Below are 19,411 nucleotides of genomic sequence, written 5' to 3' on the forward strand. Positions count from 1 at the left end.
TGGCACTGTTGCAATCGTCTCGAAACGTAGATGTCAAAGGACACCTTGTTTGCTCTGTTGCACCACCGGGAACATATTTTCATACTTCTAATGGATTGATTCATATTTTAAGGTTCTCGGAGTGAGACTTTAAGTGGCTGCAGCAGAAGTGTTGAGACGAAAGATGATATCAAGAGATTTATAGAATATTCCCATTCACATTATGATTCTTCGTCGTAACATCCGACCAAACATCCTTCACATTCACAGAGCGAAGATTATGAAAGTCCAGGCTCAGCAAGTGCTCCATCTCGTTGCACCTGCACCCAGTGGCTCGCTTGCAAGATTTTGGCCTGAAGATATTCCCAGACCAACACCCTAGCCATCCAACATGCATATCTGAGAATCAGGCCTCTCTTTAATAATGACATAGAGTTATGAGAGAAACACACATTAACTTTTTGTTATCTCATAAGCGGCGTGGTGCCGGCTCCTTTTGACCTTTTGACCCCCGACTTCAAAAACGTGGCCACAGGCCAGCTGTGTCTACACACCTTTAGCCACAAATGTACACCTCCATCCCACAAAAAATGGGGACTAGAAACTAACCTCTGTCTTATGTACATTTACTGTACTGTTGGAGGTCACGCCCCTTTGCCGACCTTTTCGAGATAGCTAGGGATGCTAAAATGTTTACACACATTTCCCGGGGCCCCGTGTACGACATATCCGAGATTTGGAGTTCTAGCCCTTAGAGAAAAAAAGTTTTCCCAAATGGAGTGTCATTTGGACAAAGCCCCTCAGAAGTGTAGCCTGCAAGACCTAATGGTTCAGAATGTGGTGGAAAAACAGTTTTTGAGATAGGAAGGTCCTACCGCCCTGAAATTTTAATACCTTATTCTAGGGCCTAACTGGGACCTCCGCACCGAAACTTGGCCCGGTCGGACCCCGAGGGGAGGAAGGGGGGGCCCTTCCTGCCCGAGACTTGGCCCGGTCAGACCCCGAGGGCAGGCCCCCCCTTCCTGCCCTCGGGGTCCTAGGCCCTAGAATATGGTATTCAAATTTCAGGGCGGTAGGACCTTCCTATCTCAAAAACTGTTTTTCCACCACATTCTGAACCATTAGGTCTTGCAGGCTACACTTCTGAGGGGCTTTGTCCAAATGACACTCCATTTGGGAAAACTTTTTTTCTCTAAGGGCTAGAACTCCAAATCTCGGATATGTCGTACACGGGGCCCCGGGAAATGTGTGTAAACATTTTAGCATCCCTAGCTATCTCGAAAAGGTCGGCAAAGGGGCGTGACCTCCAACAGTACAGTAAATGTACATAAGACAGAGGTTAGTTTCTAGTCCCCATTTTTTGTGGGATGGAGGTGTACATTTGTGGCTAAAGGTGTGTAGACACAGCTGGCCTGTGGCCACGTTTTTGAAGTCGGGGGTCAAAAGGTCAAAAGGAGCCGGCACCACGCCGCTTATGAGATAACAAAAAGTTAATGTGTGTTTCTCTCATAACTTTATGTCATTATTAAAGAGAGGCCTGATTCTCAGATATGCATGTTGGATGGCTAGGGTGTTGGTCTGGGAAGATCTTCAGGCCAAAATCTTGCAAGCGAGCCGCTGGGTGCAGGTGCAACGAGATGGAGCACTTGCTGAGCCTGGACTTTCATAATCTTCGCTCTGTGAATGTGAAGGATGTTTGGTCGGATGTTACGACGAAGAATCATAATGTGAATGGGAATATTCTATAAATCTCTTGATATCATCTTTCGTCTCAACACTTCTGCTGCAGCCACTTAAAGTCTCACTCCGAGAACCTTAAAATATGAATCAATCCATTAGAAGTATGAAAATATGTTCCCGGTGGTGCAACAGAGCAAACAAGGTGTCCTTTGACATCTACGTTTCGAGACGATTGCAACAGTGCCACACATGATCATATTTGAATATGTTTCGGGGTAGTAATTAGCTGTCGATTTTGGAGGCCTTTATCAATAATGACCAGCTATAGATTTGCTTCCCTATGGAGATTTTTGACAAATTACATGTTAATTAGCATCTACACGTTAAGCTGAGTCCAATGAGATCAAGCTCGGCCTCTTGCTACACCGAGATCATGTCCTAGACCTAGGTGTACCATGTCAAATACATGTTACCATTAGCTAGAGTGTCGTTCTTGGTGTCATTGGACTCAGCTCAACGTGTAGATGCTAAATAACATGTCATTTGTGACAAATCTTTATCGGGAAGCAAATCAATAGCTGCTCAGTATTGATTAAGGCCTCCAATTTCGACAGCTAATTACTACCATTAAACATGTTCGAATATGCTCATGTGTGGCACCGTTGCAATCGCCTGGAAGCGTAGATGCTGAAGGACACCTTGTTCGTCCTCTTACCCCACCGGAAAGATATTTACATGCTTCTGATTGACTAATGAATTGATTCAGCTATTCCCCCAGAAGTCTGGGGTCAAAAGGTCAAAAGGAGACAGCACCACGCCGGGGTGGATCCAGATCTCGGGCAACAGCGCAGGGTTGCCAGGTCCTGCAAAAAACGTGCCCCCCACATACCGTTCAAAATCCACCCAAAAAGTCCTGGAAGCATCCCAAAAAAAAAAGATATTATTGGCCATTTTGGCCAACGTTTTGAAAGTAATAATATTTGAGGGAATATTTTTTTGTTGTTTTAGCAGCGAAATGCACCGTGTTCGTGTGTGCGTGTGTGTGTGTGTGTGTCTGTGTCTGTGTCTGTGTGTCTGTGCGTGCGTGTGTGTGCTTGTGTGTGCTTGTGTGTGTGTGTGTCTGTGCATGTGCGTGCGTGTGTGTGTGTATAACACGCTATTTTATGTTGAAATGCGACGTAATCCAGTGTTCACGAAACGTACACTGTCAACGTAGGTATGTTTTTGGCGACTGGGTTGGCTCTCAGATATACGTGTTTCTAACAAGATGATATCATTAAAAGTTACATAAAGTAACAGTTTAATAACACAAACGCAGGAAGCACGTGAGCTGCTAGTTTAGCGAAAGCAACCTGACGTCGTTGAAACATGCGAGCGAGCCGATCAACTCCTAATAACTATAAAACTAAAGATCAGACACAATCACTGACTGAAGATTATGCAATTAAAAAGTATATTTCTCGCTAGAAATGTTATTAGAAACACGTTTAACGGTGAATCGGTCCTAAAATATTGCATTTCCCATTCAGATAATAAAGATTAATATAAGCTACGCCGTGTTCCGGAGCCGCGGGGGATTCTGGGAATTGGGGTTCTCAGTTGACAAATGGGGCTTTTGTTAACTTGTTTTGTTGTTAGGATTAAGTGGGGTTAATGGGTTCGGGATGTTATGTGGTTGTGTGTTGTTCTATTAACATTGTCCGTGTGTTCATTATTGTCGACACCGTCACCGAGAGTGACGTGACCATCGTTTCGCGCAGCTGTTCCGTGTTGAAGTCTCGTTCAATAAAAACCAACTCTCGTTGTCGAGCGTTCAATAAAAACCAACTCTCGTTGTCGAGCGTGCCCCCCCCCCTACAAACGTGTCTCACCCCCCCTCAACAAACGTGTCCCCCCCCCCCCCTTCAACTAACGTGTCGTCGTCGTCGTCGTCCCCCACAATCGTGTGTCGTCGTCCCCCCTCAACAAACGTGTCTCCCCCCCCCCCCCCCCCTCCCCGGTCAACAACAGTCTCCCCCCCCCCCCCTAAACAATCGTGTCCACAATTTGCCGCGAAAGCCGTGAAACCCAAACCCCGAAACCCGCCTCCACAGCGGCACACGTGGATACTGTAGGTATAACACGTTATTTTTTACGTTGAAATGCTACGTATCCAGTGTTCATGGAAACGTACACCACTGACGTTTTTTCTTGGCGACTGGGTTGTCTGTGTGCATGTATTGTAATGTTCTTCTTGTCAATCAGTGTGAGGGCGAATCATTAGGTCAGCTGGGGGAGGGCCTTGGAAGAACACGAGGGTGGGGGCCTGCACGTGAGTGAGACCGTGTTGGGGGTTGCCGGGGTAACCGGGGTTTGTTTTGGGTGGGATTTCTGCCGTTGGTTACGGGTTTCAGTGACCTGGTTTTGGTCCATTAAAAGTTCCTTCAATTACTAATGACTCGACATCGTTATGTCACCGGCGAGGTCATTACAATATGTTCAATATAACATAATCACGGACAAAAAACGTTTTTTAGACAAATGTAATTGAGAATGCCGAATAGTTCTCTGGGAACGTAATTTTGATGAGAAAGGGTTCCCCGCACATGTAGAGGGCCTCGTTCGCTCGTTTTGGATAAATTCCAATGGGTCGTAATCTGTGGCGGAACAAACCACCTACGTGGTCGTATTTTCCGAGAGGACAGGCTGATAGTGGACATTGATTGGTTTGTAGGTGGGCGTGAGTCTGACGTCACCGTTCACCGGTATAGCCTTCATGAATGAATGAAGAAACGTGTGAACATAATTTCCTGCAGCTCAGTTCAGGCAGCCGCCCAGACAACGCACACTTCCCGCTTTGACCACAGCTATAGCCCTAGATAAAGAAATCAACAAAGCAACCCCCGCTCCTACAGTTACCCCGTCAGCAGCTAATTTCTCCTCTTGTGACATGTTGATATAACGTTGGACTATTAACATTACAATCAAACGTACGCTTCCCCGAGAGGTAGACTTATGCCTACATGCTGACAATAATGTGTTATCGAAATTTAACGTAGCCTATTAAGGATACGTTTCAATTAAATGTAGCCTGTAATCCAAGAGGTAGCTTAAATAACAACAAAAATGTTGAGAACGAACCTATTTGCAATATGTTCAATAAGACGTAATCAGTTACAAAATAACGTTAAATGAAACGTTTCCCGAAAGGGAAATATGCCTTAATGACAATAATGTGCTATACGTTGACATTTAACATATTTGGAATACGTTTCAACCAAACATAATCCTAGAGGTAAATGAATGGCAAAAAATAGGTTGACAACGAACGTATTTGCGATATGTTCAATAACACGTATCCACAGCCAAGATACGTTTTTCAGACAAAATACGTTAAATGAAACGTTCCCTTAAAGGAAGATATGCCTTAATGACAATAATGTGCTATACGTTGACATTTAACCTATCTGGGATACGTTTCAACCAAACATAATCCTAGAGGTTAATGAATGGCAAAAAATAGGCTGAGGACGAACGTATTTGCAATAACCCGTTCAATGAAACGTAATCGCGGACAAAATACGTTTTATGACAAACGTAATTGAGAATGCCGAATAGTTCTATGGGAACGTAATTTTGACGAGACAGGGTTGCTGGTTGATATATCCATCATTTGTTCACTGTATCAGCCTACCAAATCACAGGCCTCTTCAACGGTTTAAATCAGACATCCTTTTTTTCTCACTTCCATTGAAGGACGGTGAATAGTAATTATTATTGCAAGATTGAAACATAATTATCAATAATGAATTCAAAATGTCACTGAATCCGGGGAAGGGGAACATCTTCGTGGAGCTGTGGTTCCCTCTGGTGGTCAGTAACGAGACCTCAGCTCATCCGTTGCATCCTACGTTATGCATAACAGCATATCAAATATAATTCACCAACATGTTGGACTGCTTCTATTCTATCCAGACACAACCAGACATCTCAACACTGCATATCTGATTTTATTTGAATTTCTACAGGATATATAAATAAATAAATACCGGTACATACAAATGTAATAAATATAACAATGAAGTCAAATCTACGATACCTTACTAACAACATTATCTCTCTCAAACTATTTTTTTTCTGAATTTTTTTTGGGTAAAAACCTTCACTCATACAGACATGAATATAAATAAATACATAAAGTTGATAAGATAAACAATTAACCGTTCATGTGCCCTTTTAACATATAACAGCAAGAACCATGTTTGATTAGATTTTGAACAGATGTCTGGGAACCATTTAGTTTCTTCACATGTTTGTTTGGGTGGAGACTCCTCTGTGAAGTTGTTGGTGTCTCTTGAGATGACCAGATCTACTAAACGTTTTCCCACACTTCTGACAGTGGTATGGTTTCTCTCCTGTGTGGATGCGCTGGTGTCTCTTGAGTTTACCAGATTGACTAAATGTTTTCCCACACTGTTTACAGTGGTATGGTTTCTCTCCTGTGTGGATGCGCTGGTGTCTCTTGAGTTTACCAGATTGACTAAATGTTTTCCCACACTGTTTACAGTGGTATGGTTTCTCTCCTGTATGGATGCGCTGGTGTACAGTCAGATGACCAGACTGACTAAATGTTTTCCAACACTGTTTACAGTGGTATGGTTTCTCTCCTGTGTGAATGATCTGGTGTCTCTTGAGTTCGTGAGATCTACTAAATGTTTCCCCACACTGTTGACAGTGGTATGGTTTCTCTCCCGTGTGGATGCGCTGGTGTCCCTTCAGACTATGAGAGCGACTAAAGGTTTTACTGCACTTCTCACAACTGTGGCGTCCGGCTCCTTCTGCTGGAATCTGGCTCGTGCTTTGGACGGTTCCCGGGGAGGCTCCGATTGGTTCTTGATAGGAGGCTGCGACGTATGGGAGGAGACTAGGCTCCACCTTGATTTCTCCACTCCTCAGCAGTCGGCCGTACAGGTCGCCATGGCTCCTCTTCATTTGTTTGTGGAGGAAGATCTGAGACGTGTAGGAGTACGGACACTCGGGACAGGGGAAAGCCTGTGCTGGTGTCAGCTGGGATTTCCCTCCTAGGAGAAAGAGAGAGTCATATGTATTTTATTTTTGAGAGTGCTGCTGATGGCTGGTTTAAGCAGCCTCATCTGGCCAGAGTCAGGTGCTTTAGGCTTTGGGGCTTGATAAGGCTGCACAACCTAATCAGCCTAATCAAGCATACCTGAATTTGTATAATTGGATTGTTTTTTTGAAACCTCCATGGTACTGTATATTTTTCATTTAGACATTTTTCCAAGTAAGAATATATTTCCTATTATGTTGTCATCTTTTGTTTATTATATTTGAATTTATGTTAAAACTTTACAATTTCCTGCATAATTTCTTAACTGCTTTGTTAATGTAGATGTTTATTGTCCAAGCTCTTTTGAATTAAAATGAGAGATGTGGTCATGAAGTGCCGCATAGAAACCAAACCCTGACAGAAAGACAGACTTGAAGGCAGACCTTTAGTAGAGCTCTTGTTGTTCCACAGTCGATCAAATCCGATTCCCAGATGTCTGGCGTATTCGTCCCCATACCAGACCAAGAGCTCTGCTCCTGAAGTCACGAGGCCACAGGTGCGATACAGAATCCCTCCTTTGTGCTGAAACGCTATTAGGTTCTGTTCCTCTTCATTACGAGCACAATTGACGTACCTAACACACAGACAGGTACGTCAACACACCTTTACAGTGTATCTTCTGCATATGTCATAGCAACACAGAAAATATTGTGGATCTAATCAGATAACAGACATGGAGAAATATAAATGTTATCAATCAAGTAATGTAAGTAAGAAAATTGTGAACATTATTAATGCAGTAGATGGTTTAAAAGTGAATAGGGTCCTACCTCATCCAGTTAGAAAGTGTCTCTCTCTTTGCATCAATGTAATCATTGTGTCTGCTATTGTAGATCTGGAGAAATGTGTTAATCAGACTCTATGCCATCCAATAAACTCACACAAGCACACACACAAGACTAGATCAAAATAAATGAATACAAACACACTGACCTCCCAGGAGTATCCACTCTCCAGGGCTCCCTCTTCATCTGTCCTGTGTCCTTCGTAGGGTCCAAAGTGTGTTCCAATGGGAAGGCCACCGTCTCCACAGTAAAACACCCCTAGACCGGCCCCAGGGATCCCAGAATCTCTGATCTACCCCACATGAGACAGAGACGGAGAGAGGAGGAGAGTCGTAGAGTGAGAGGAATACATAGAGGGAGGGAGAGGTGGAGGAGGGAGGAGAGATAGAATACACACATGGAGAGGGGAGATGTAGAGAGAATGAGGCAGGGAGAGACAAAGAGAGGTGAGAGGAATGGAGAGAGGAAGAGAGGTGGTGAGATGGAGGGGGGGAGAGGAAGATAAGATATGATAAGAAATGAATGGAGATGTGTAGTTGGGAAACAAGTGAGAAAGAGAGAGATTTAGACAGGAAGAGGGAGGGAGGAAAGGAAAGAGGGGGGTGGGACAGGGGGGGGGAGTTCAGAGAGGGAGTCACAAAGAGAGCCAGATAGAGGGACATGGGGGGAGAGAGGGAGAGATAGACGGAAAGCACGATTCAGGAAGAAGAACCATTGTGGGAGAGATATATCCATCTGCTTTGGCAATATAACTGTTCACATTACTGTTTTTATATACATTAGCTGGGAAATGTATTAAACAATGAATGTTATACTGTCTCACTGGACGGGGAGAACTTTGTTGTGTTAAAGTACGACATCTACCTCAAACCCAGCGGGCAGCGTCTTCTTGGCTCGGTCTTTCTCTCCGACAGCAACGGGGCGATCAGCCATGAAGACGATAGGACCGTGGACCTCGCACTCTTCGAGGAAGAAAGTCCTACACTCATCACAGACTGGAGAGTTCATTTATTTATTATGTCCAAAAGAGCTTCAGCTACAAATCTATATTAAATAGACAGAAACAGGAAGATTAAAAATTGGTTTGTGAATGAAAAAGAGGTGGGGAGAGAGAGACAGAGACAGAGATAGACAGAGACAGAGACAGAGACAGAGACAGAGACAGAGACAGAGACAGAGACAGAGTGAGTGAGCCCTCTTACAGAAGTAGTCATCATCCTTAGGTACTTCCGGTTCTTGGTAGTTAACTCTGAGAACATTTCTCAGGTTCGTCTCTCTTGAATAAACACTTGAGCCCTGCAAATGTTCATGGAGAACTGATTCACACACACACACACACACACACACACACACACACACACACACACACACACACACACACACACACACACACACACACACACACACACACACACACACACACACACACACGCACACACACAGTTACAGACATACGTGCACAAAAAGGTGTTATTGCAGGGAAGCAGTGGTGGGATCAGAGCTAACCCAAGGAGACCTCCTCCTGGACTGCAGAGCCCCTCTCTACTCCTCCTCCGGGGGGGTCGATCTCTGGATGAGAAGGAGTGGTCCCTCCAGAGACCTCCTGGTCACTCCGGCCCCGCCCTGAGAGACTCTGACAGACAAAACGTCTAGTTAGGAGTACTCCTTGTTTTATTAATGTGGGTAGGTGCTAGGGCTGTACGGTATGGACTAAAATGTACATCACGGTAGGGCTGGGCGATAACTTGATTACAATTATTAATCGCGATAAATCTCACGTCGATTACGACAATAAGCATTAGACATAAATGCTCGATATGGAAAAAAAATATATATATATACCGTAATTTTCGGACCATAAGCCGCGCCTTTTTCCCCATTTTTCGAGTCTGCGGCTTATATAACGGTGTGGCTAATCTATGGATTTTACAGGTTACAGACGAGTCCACCGACTTTAACTCTATCGGTGCGGCCACGCCAAACGCGTTACTCGCGTTGGATAACGCGAGTACGCGCCTAACCTGACGTGGTTGTGTGGTGGTTCAACGCTTCCAACGCGTCAATGCGCCAACGCAGCTAGATGAGTCCATGTCCATGCAAGTGAACAGAGCGTTCCCTCTTCGTCATAACTATCAAACCAAACATCCTTCACATTCACAGAGCGAACATTATGAAAGTAAAATGCACATTTCTCGCTAAAAATGTTTCCATAAACGCATTTAATGGCGTAACTATGTTACTATTTCCACCCAGAATAAAGATAGTTGTCGGCCGTGGCTGCGCTGGAGTCCGAGGTAGGAACCCCAAACGCCGCCGTGTTTGGGTGATAGAGTTTAGATCGGGTTAGATTAAATAATCTCTGATATAAATAACAATAATCGGGTTAAATAACTTCACATGGTGTGTCTGGTGTGTTTCCAGCATTCGTAGTGTTGATCAGCAGAGAAATAGTCCGCCAAGACGTTGAGGTTGCTTAGCATCCAGACTAGGGCCCGACCGATATGGTTTTTTCAGGGCCGATACCGATACCGATATTTATGAAAATGGGAGGCCGATAACCGATATGTGCAACCGATAAATAGAAGAAAAAAATTCTCGAATAAATTAAAAATGGCACACACTGACTCGAACTTCCATTAAGTGTTTTTAATAGTAAACATTTTAAGTACAGGGAGCTGCCAACAGCATTTGTAAAATAAAGCCGAACTTAACTTAGAATAACTTAACATAGAATAAAACTGGGAAAAAATAAATAAATCAATGAATAAATAATCATCAATAAAAAATAAAATCACTCCCTGCTATGAGAACTGAGTAAAACCTGCTATGAGAAATGAGTAAAACATCACTGTACTTTGCAATGAACAATAGGCTGGTTTAATGCCCAAGCCTAATATTGCCAATTAAGTAAAAGAACATTATAGTGCAGGAAGCACAGCTGCTCGGCATGTTGCCCAGTGAGGCTTCTCCTGTTCTTCGAGTAGATCAGAGAGATCTCACTGAAGACTCTCTCACTGGGAACCGATGAGGGCGGTGCGCACAGAAACTTCCTGGCTTGTTTAGCCAGAAGCTTAAATCGTTGTTCATTCTGCTTCCACCACTGGAGTGGATCCCCCTTTCGGCGGTCAATGATTGGCTCCATGAGATACAACCTCACCTCCTCATCAAGCCCAGCATCTGAGGCCGATGCCTCTCCCGCATGTGGTCCTAGCAAAGAGCTGAAGATGGCATCTATCCGGCTGCCAGATGGTGCCTCATTTCTCCTCTGTTTTTTTCGGGCCTGTTGTTCTGCAGTGTATTCTTCTGCTTCGGCCTCTTGCGCCACATCAACCTCCTGTGCTGTTTCTTCATCATGTGCCTCCGCCGAGGCACTCTCTACTTCATCCTTGAGCCACTGCTTCGCCTTCTCTATTGTGTTGTCAGAGGAAAAGGCATTATCCTTGTAACGTGGATCTAGCAGACAGGCCAGAACAACATGCTTGGTTTCTTCAAGCTTTGCAAACCTCTTGATGAGGCTTTCCTTCATACCTTGCCGAAGAGTTTTGATCCCGGTTGTTCTGGGTCCTTCATCCTCCAGCAGCATCTTCAACACACCGACACATGGAATGATTGAGGACGCAGAGGAACTGCTGCTGCTCACCTCCAGCGTGACCTCCTCAATGGGAATCAGGGTCTCCACAAGATTAGCTACCAGGTCCCACTGGTGAGCACTTGGAGCAGCAAACCCCCCATACTCCCCAGAGTAGAGAGTTAATGCTCTTTTCTGCTCCAGTGCTCTCTGCAGCATGTGCAGTGTTGAGTTCCACCTGGTTGGAACTGCTTGTATGAACTGGTGGACTGGAAGGCCAAGTTCTTGCTGAATTGTTTTCAAACGGTCCTTGGCCAGGACAGAATGATGAAAATGTGTGACACAATGCTTCACTGAAGCAATTGTGTCAATCACTGCTCTCTGACAGGACAGGCCATCATTTACAACAAGCTGCAACTGGTGAGCAGTGCAGCTGAGGTCTGGTACTTCAGCAAGCCTCATGCCTTTCATCATATTGGCACCACTGTCACGAAGGACAAGGGCTATGCGCTCTTTGTCAATGTGCCATTCCTCAATCATTTGAAGGAATTTATCCTTGATGTACTGCCCTGTATGGGATCCTTCCATGACCGTCGTGTTCAAAACAACTTGCTTCCTCTCCCACTCATTGGTAATGAAGTGGCATGTCAGGCTCATTAGGGACTCTGTTGTTCCAGACCAGCAGTCTGTGGTAAACGCCAATGGGAACCCAGCATTCTCTGGTTGGATAAGGGTTTTTATCTTTTGCACAACCTTTGCATGGATTGCCGGTATCTTTTCAGTGCGGTAAAACTTCTCGCTTTTAAGTGCATATCTTGGATTAAGAGCAGCCACAAGGCGCTGAAAACCAACATCAGAGACAACGGAAAATGGCTGGTTGTCAGTAATTATCATTTCTGCAATAACTTTATCTATTTGCTTAGACTTCTCATCTGAATTGGCCCACTGTTTTTGTCGCTGAAACAGGTCTGCCACTGTAGGCTGGTGTGATGGTGCTTTCTGAGATTCCATTTCGCGCTGCTCCTTCTTTGCCGCTTCATATAATTCTTTATGGTGACTTCTGAGATGGGACCATAGATTAGATGTGTTGGCCGTTTTAGCCACTGTAGCGCCAGTGCTGACCGAGACTTTGCATGCATTGCAAACGGCTTTGCCTACACCACCTGACTGGCTGTAGTAGTCCCACACTGCACTTTTGGCTCGTGTCTTTCCTGTTGGCACATCCATCTGCATTGGGGGAAAATAATGTGACACAAGTTAAATTGGGTAGTATAAGCAGTTGCAATCTAATACAGACATATTTAGAAAATAAATATTTGATACAAACTAAATCTATTTTCAGACATTGTAAAAAAAAATAATAATAATAATTGTACATATAAATTGTAAATAATTTATAGTATGTCTCTATATAAAAATAGTCAAAATCATATAGATAAGCCTGTATATTTCTGTAAATATACGGCACTAGTAGTTTACTTAAAGTAAAAAAAAAAAAATGCAAACTACAGCATGTATAACCACCTCCTGATTCAAGAGTTTATTTTACGTCTAGTGGCTGTGCTGGGCTGCTTGTCTGCCTCTGGGTGGCGAGGTGAAACGAAAGCATTTAGGTATAATGTTTTCACGTCACAAATAAAGGCGAATTACAAAGAAGTATTTGGATCATTGTACCTAGCGCACATCAAATGCCAGCACTTTGAGATCACACCAGGCGTGATTAAATGGTCAAAGGGCCTGGGAACGCACAATAAAGAAACTAATAGACTGAACGTACAATGTGCCTTTAGGGCCTGAGTCGCGTAGCGTAGTGTTCATGAAGTTGTTTACCTAACACCAAGTTAGTTAGCGCAAGCCTACCAGAGATGCTGTCGTATCTCTGTAGCTACTTGCTGCTAGCTACTGCTAGCCTGTCTGTCTACCCGTAACAAGATGTTACACCAGTTTGAAACGCAGCGACTGGCCAAAACTTAATTCTATTTAACTTAATTTGAGGGACATTGCGACCAATCACCGTTGGTTCTACCGTGCTGGGTAACTTGTTAGGGAACAAGGCTCTCACCAGAGTCGTAGATGAGAATGTATATAAGGCTCTGGCTGCAGATATACTCGACCCTCTATGCTGGCTCTTACTCAGGCAGGCTATTAAGTGGCTAACAGGCTATCAAGTAGCTAGCAGGCTCTAAATGGTTCGTCTCGGGAACAAACACAAACACGTTTTATTTGGTCTTCATTGACCATGGCTTTCAGTCCACCTTTCGTGTAGAACTACAGACACGTTCACGTTTCCATGTGGGGTTTTAACAATAACTGTAGTAGGACTATACACCATGTTGAGACTGCTCTATGGACAACCTTTTCAGTGAGGAGTATTCGCTGTCATTCTGGTTGTCCTTGCGTGAGCTAAGGTTTGTGTCGTTATTACACAGATCAAATGGATCGGTTTCACAAATTAATAAACACCTTGTGGTGCCGTGCTTCTGCAACGTTGGTGTGTTTGTGACATATTGCAGGGGATATTGCTTCGTATATGCTTACCTCGAAGGAAATGTGATTTCTCTGCTTTAAGTTGTATCCGCACGCAGCACCGTCCTTAGCCCCACGTGGCCGTCTAGAAACCGCTCACGAGTCACAGGGAGCGTGAAGGCACCCCGCCCCGCTTGCAGCCTTGCGTGTTGATTGGTTGTATTCCGTGTGCCAAACCAATCAGATGCTGTGACGGGCGGGGCAACTTGGCAAGGCTCATGAATTCCAAGTGGCAAGAGCGGAAGGCGCGTTCAGAACGAAACGGCTGCAAAATTGGTTGTGAAAATTATATGAACTTATCGGTGGGAATTTATGGAAAGTATGGCCGATACCGATATCCCTAAAATGTTAAATATCGGCCCGATATATCGGTGCGGCCGATAATCGGTCGGGCCCTAATCCAGACACTCAGTCCATGCAAGTGAACGGAGCGTTCCCTCTTCGTCATAACTATCACACCAAACATCCTTCACATTCACCGAGTGAACATTATGAAAGTAAAATGCACATTTCTCGCTAAAAATGTTTCCATAAACGCATTTAATGGCGTAACTATGTTACTATTTCCACCCAGAATAAAGATAGTTGTCGGCCGTGGCTGCGCTGGAGTCCGAGGTAGGAACCCCAAACGCCGCCGTGTTTGGGTGATAGAGTTTAGATCGGGTTAGATTAAATAATCTCTGATATAAATAACAATAATCGGGTTAAATAACTTCACATGGTGTGTCTGGTGTGTTTCCACCATTCGTAGTGTTGATCAGCAGAGAAATAGTCCGCCAAGACGTTGAGGTTGCTTAGCATCCAGACACTCAGTCCATGCAAGTGAACGGAGCGTTCCCTCTTCGTCATAACTATCAAACCAAACATCCTTCACATTCACCGAGCGAACATTATGAAAGTAAAATTCACATTTCTCGCTAAAAATGTTTCCATAAACGCATTTAATGGCGTAACTATGTTACTATTTCCACCCAGAATAAAGATAGTTGTCGGCCATGGCTGCGCTGGAGTCCGAGGTAGGAAACCCAAACGCCGCCGCGTTTGGGTGAAGAGTTTAGAATAGAATAGAATAGAATAGACTTTATTTGTCATTGTGCATTGGATACACAACGAAATTTGTTTGTGCAACCACTAACAAAAGTGCAGTTGTGCTGGGTGGAGGGTAGGAGTGTAGTGTGATTATTAAGTTCTGTGATGGCCCTGGGGATGAAACTGTTCTGCAGTCTGGAGGTGCGGGCTGTGGTGGCCCGGTAGCGCCTGCCAGAGGGTAGCAGGGTGAAGATCGGGTTAGATTAAATAATCTCTGATATAAATAACAATAATCGGGTTAAATAACTTCACATGGTGTGTCTGGTGTGTTTCCAGCATTCGTAGTGTTGATCAGCAGAGAAATAGTCCGCCAAGACATTGAGGTTGCTTAGCATCCAGAGACTCTGTCCATGCAAGTGAACGGAGCGTTCCCTCTTCGTCATAACTATCAAACCAAACATCCTTCACATTCACAGAGCGAACATTATGAAAGTAAAATGCACATTTCTCGCTAAAAATGTTTCCATAAACGCATTTAATAGCGTAACTATGTTACTATTTCCACCCAGAATAAAGAAAGATGACGCGACGCTTCAACGCATGTGACGCATCTACGCGCCTATACCAATGGTTCCCTATGCAAAAATGCCGAGTTTGGACGCCCCTAACGCGAGTAACGCGGTTGGTGTGGCCGTACCGTATGGGTTCTATGACCGGTCCGCGCCCCGCCACCAGTGGCGGGGCACGGACCGGAGGAGTGCAGAGGTAGTGGGGACAGAAAATGCAGCTGCAATAGTTTGCTGACCTGCAATAGGTTTCATCTTTTTCTTTGGTGGCATTTTTGCGTTCTCTCTTCTCTGCCTGTTTCTCGAGAAAAACGGGATCTCGTTGGAAGCGCGATGTATGCGCAGGCGCCGTTTGGGCATAACAATATGGCGGCTGCCGTTCAATGTAGTTTTCATCACCACCACCGGATTATGTTTCATTTATTTCATTACAGCACGTCCCCTAAAACGTTACAACATAATCGACACGAATGAGCACAGCATCGAGCAGTGGAAACGTGGGTTTATTTACTATGAAGTTCGTATTTTTAATTGTTGAAATGAAATCAGCGGTGACGAGCTAGTTGTTTTGGTAGCGGCTAAATTAGCATGTCGCGATACTTTGTACAGGGGATCACGTCTGCGCCGAGTAGATGCGCAGAGGGTTGAAACAGCGCTTGTCCGGTCTGCTCACAAGAAGGTTTCTTTGGCCAGTTACTGTGATTAAACACGAGTTGTTTAATGTTCACAATGTATCGTTTTTCATGGGGAAAATGACATGCGTCCCCGGGACGCATGGATAGTGAGTTTAGTGCGTCCTTTCAGATTTAATGCGTCAGGGACGCAGGACGCGTACCTAGCAACATCACTGCACCCGTGGCTTATAGTCCAGTGCGGCTTATCTATGTACACATCATTCAATTTAGCTGCTGCGGCTTATACTCAGGTGCGCCTTATAGTGCGGAAAATACGATATATATATATATTTTTTTAATTAAAAAAAAAAAACATTTCTGATATGGATTTACCTGACAGCCAATTCGGCAGAAATAAACAAAATAGTCAGATCGCAGTTTTGCGGTTAATGCCTAAGTACACGCCCATTCCCTGGTGCATGTTTGAGCTTCCGTTACACACACACACACACACACACACACACACACACACACACACACACACACACACACACACACACACACACACACACACACACACACACACACACACACACACACACACACACACACACACACACAATCAACAACAATGAAAATAAGAGAAAAGAAAATATATATATATTTTTTTTAATATTATATATCGTGATTAATATCGAGATCGAAAAAATAATCGTGATAACATTTTTTGCTATATCGCCCAGCCCTATATCATGGTAAGATTTGAGGAATAGACGGTAACGGTATTATATCACGGTATGTTAATTTTATCTTAAATTTCGATATAAATGCCTCTGAAGGGGGAAAAATACTGAAAAAAAAACAAAAACACTAATGTTTAATAGTATGGATTTGTTTCTCCACTTGCTTGCGGACCTTGCCGTATAGTTTTGGCATCTCAATTTGGCTGAAGTGTGTGCGGGCATGTAACGCGTACCTGGGATCGAGTGTTTTGACCATCTCTTTAAAGCCCTTTCTATCGACAGTTTGAAAGGGAACCATGTCCTTAGACAGGTAAACAGTGACAACGTTTGTCATCTCGTTCCACCACTGGCATTTTGTTGTAAGGACTGGCTTTCAAAATGCCTGCGGAAGCAATGTCTGATTGCAGAGACGGCTTCACGCTACCAGCGTCTGTCTCGTACATTGTGGAATGAGAGCTCGTGAAGGGACTATTGCGCAACGCAGGAGGGCTTGCTGCGCGCCTGCGTGCTCGCGCAATAGCATACGGCCTGAGAAGGCAGTATCGCTGTCAATCTGTCCCTGGGAAAAGTAACGTGGTGCCGAATTGAAAAAGGAACTATGTTTCGTTACCATATTTTCAGTAGTTGCTCGTAACTTTACTTTTTACATGAAAAAGTAGTTAGGGAACTGTATTAACGCATTACTTACTTTGTTACGCGTTACACACAACATTGTCTACCGGTCACACCGGTCTCACGGTAACGTCAAAATCCATACCGTAGCGCAAATTCACACCGGTATACGTTCAGCACCGTTTATACCGTACACCCCTAGTAGGTACCTTACCTCCTAGCAACAATATGTCTAAGGTTATACATCGTGCTGGTGTCATTAATACCCTTTATCCATGAGTCTGCTGTCACACAGACATGAAGCAGGTCTCGTACCATAGAGGACAGGACATGGTAAGGCTGCTGAAGGTGATGTGTGCTGTTTTATACCTGTACAGAAACTGCATCTGACGTACTGGGCTGTTGTAGAGACCCCTGTCTGACTGTTGGTGGCTTCCACACTCGAGCACCTGCTGACATAACTGGCTTTAGGTTAGGATGTAACCTGCTAACTATTACCAACTGACTATATGAGTTAGGATGTGACCTAACCAGGGACGTGCACAGGAATTTTGAGGGGCAGTTGCTCTGACCTGAAAAAAGGGCACCCCCCCCCCCATGCAGCTCTTTAACCCTGTACTTTCTAGCATGGTCCTCTCATATATGGTGATCAGCACTTAGGCCTACCTGCCTATGTGCCTCCTCCTGGTCCACATTTTCTGAGTGTCTGGAGGCTTGTGGCTGCTCCTCATCTTAAATGTAATGTAATTATGAAAAATTCCCATTAGTAGGCTAAAATATGAGTCTGATTAATTGATCAATTAGCCTACACAGTAGGCCTATAATTTTCACTAATTTTCACTATGCAAAGTCTCTGTCCCACCTGCTGTTTGGCTTTTTCGTAGCCAACCCTGTAGTGATGTGCTCCTCTTTGCTGCCTCCTTTAGTTGTCTCTCTCTCTCTCCTGAATCCTCCTCTTTTCACTGGGCATTTCGGCTTCACTTAACAATAACAAACAATACCCAAAATAGTGATAAGATTTAGGCATGAACCATTTTGAATGAAAGAATTCATGTGATGCATTACTTCCATCATTTATTCTTCTTGTTAAAACGAAATGTTAGAAACTAACTATCAGCAGACATGTAGCTTAGTTTGCCTACCAAAAGAAATGTGTAGACTATAGTGATAACGGGCTGCTTGTCTGCAAGCTAGCTAGCTGTCTGATTATTTACACAGCAAAAACCACAGTGTACATTGTACTCTATGGGTGTACATTTAACACTCACTTCGGGGTATATATAGGTCCAAGAGTTCAGTGTTCGCTGAACACTGTTAGAAGAGCAAAATATGTACTCCAAATTTAGAGTTACATTTGAACACTTTGAGAGTGCAAATGTACTCTATTAGTGGTTCTTTTGGGCACTCATTCAGTGCTTCCTTACACCTGCAGTGTAAACCTAGAACCCCAGAGAGAGAAAATATGTACTCCAAGTCAGTGCTTTGTAGCACTTCGCAGAGCTGATTATTTAATACTTCTAGAGTGAGAATGTACTCTGACTGGTGTACAACCAACACCTTTGAGGTGAATTATCAACACTTCATGAATGAATAGTCTACACATTAGATTCTTGCTGCTGTTGTTACAGTACATACATATATAATATAGTTAACATTATAGTTAAACTTTAATTATTTTTTATCAAGAACCATATTTAGTTTTACATTTATATGATGTAACAAACAACTTGAAAATAAATAAATAAATGTGTCCCCGTCAACCAATTAAAGGGGAATTCCAGTGTAAAACGGATTTGGGATATGTTTTGTATGATAATGAGTTGAAACGTTCGTTTTGGAGCACAAAAAAACCCATATAGACGCTTAATAAAACGAGGCATTGAGAACTTTGTAAGTGTACAGATTGTTTATTAAAAAGTACATTTTATACACACAATACCATCAGTAGATCACCCGTCGACACCATTTTGTTTTCAAGATTCGATAAGTAGATTGGCCAACACAGAGATTGTGACATCCATCAGCAACACACAAGCTCTGGCGGCATGCCATGGGACCTTTAAAAATAAAATAAAAATTATCAGGATACAATTACCCTGTGAAACTTCACTACACGATCCACAGCTTCCCGGATACTGATTTTGACAGCTCCCTTCTTTCCACTTGGAGGTGGTGGCAGGAGGTAGACCAGCAGGAGAAGTG

General features: G+C 43.8%; 1 protein-coding gene across 3 annotated transcripts; it reads right to left on the reverse strand.

The window, feature by feature from the left end:
• Window positions 1–5,373: 5,373 nt before the first annotated feature.
• Window positions 5,374–17,726, reverse strand: LOC130378369 (histone-lysine N-methyltransferase PRDM9-like). 3 transcript variants are annotated; one of them, XM_056585147.1, is made up of 8 exons: window positions 17,579–17,726; window positions 9,058–9,184; window positions 8,754–8,867; window positions 8,416–8,546; window positions 7,700–7,843; window positions 7,537–7,601; window positions 7,150–7,340; window positions 5,374–6,719 (listed from the first exon to the last, which is right to left on the reverse strand). In XM_056585147.1, the coding sequence occupies exons 1-8, from the start codon at window positions 17,666–17,668 to the stop codon at window positions 5,944–5,946; spliced, it is 1,638 nt and encodes a 545-aa protein (XP_056441122.1). In that variant the 5' UTR covers window positions 17,669–17,726; the 3' UTR covers window positions 5,374–5,943. The 3 variants fall into 3 exon arrangements, with proteins under 3 accessions (XP_056441122.1, XP_056441124.1, XP_056441123.1); XM_056585149.1 differs by lacking the exons at window positions 8,754–8,867; window positions 9,058–9,184 and having other exon boundaries at window positions 17,579–17,598; XM_056585148.1 differs by lacking the exons at window positions 9,058–9,184; window positions 17,579–17,726 and having other exon boundaries at window positions 8,416–8,824.
• Between the last annotated feature and the right edge of the window lie 1,685 nt (window positions 17,727–19,411).

The sequence above is a fragment of the Gadus chalcogrammus genome, unplaced genomic scaffold, assembly GCF_026213295.1.
Source record: "Gadus chalcogrammus isolate NIFS_2021 unplaced genomic scaffold, NIFS_Gcha_1.0 GACHA073, whole genome shotgun sequence".
NCBI classification, from domain to species: domain Eukaryota; kingdom Metazoa; phylum Chordata; class Actinopteri; order Gadiformes; family Gadidae; genus Gadus; species Gadus chalcogrammus.

Bases quoted from the DNA above. Each gene is read 5' to 3' on its own strand.
- LOC130378369 (XM_056585147.1), bottom strand. From the start codon at position 17,668: ATGTCAGCAGGTGCTCGAGTGTGGAAGCCACCAACAGTCAGACAGGGG. The intron at 9,185-17,578 runs GTATAAAACAGC...TTTGTCTGTCAG, and splicing joins CAGATGCAGTTTCTGTACAG to AGTCTCTCAGGGCGGGGCCG. The intron at 8,868-9,057 runs GTTAGCTCTGAT...TGTGTGAATCAG, and splicing joins CCAGGAGGAGGTCTCCTTGG to TTCTCCATGAACATTTGCAG.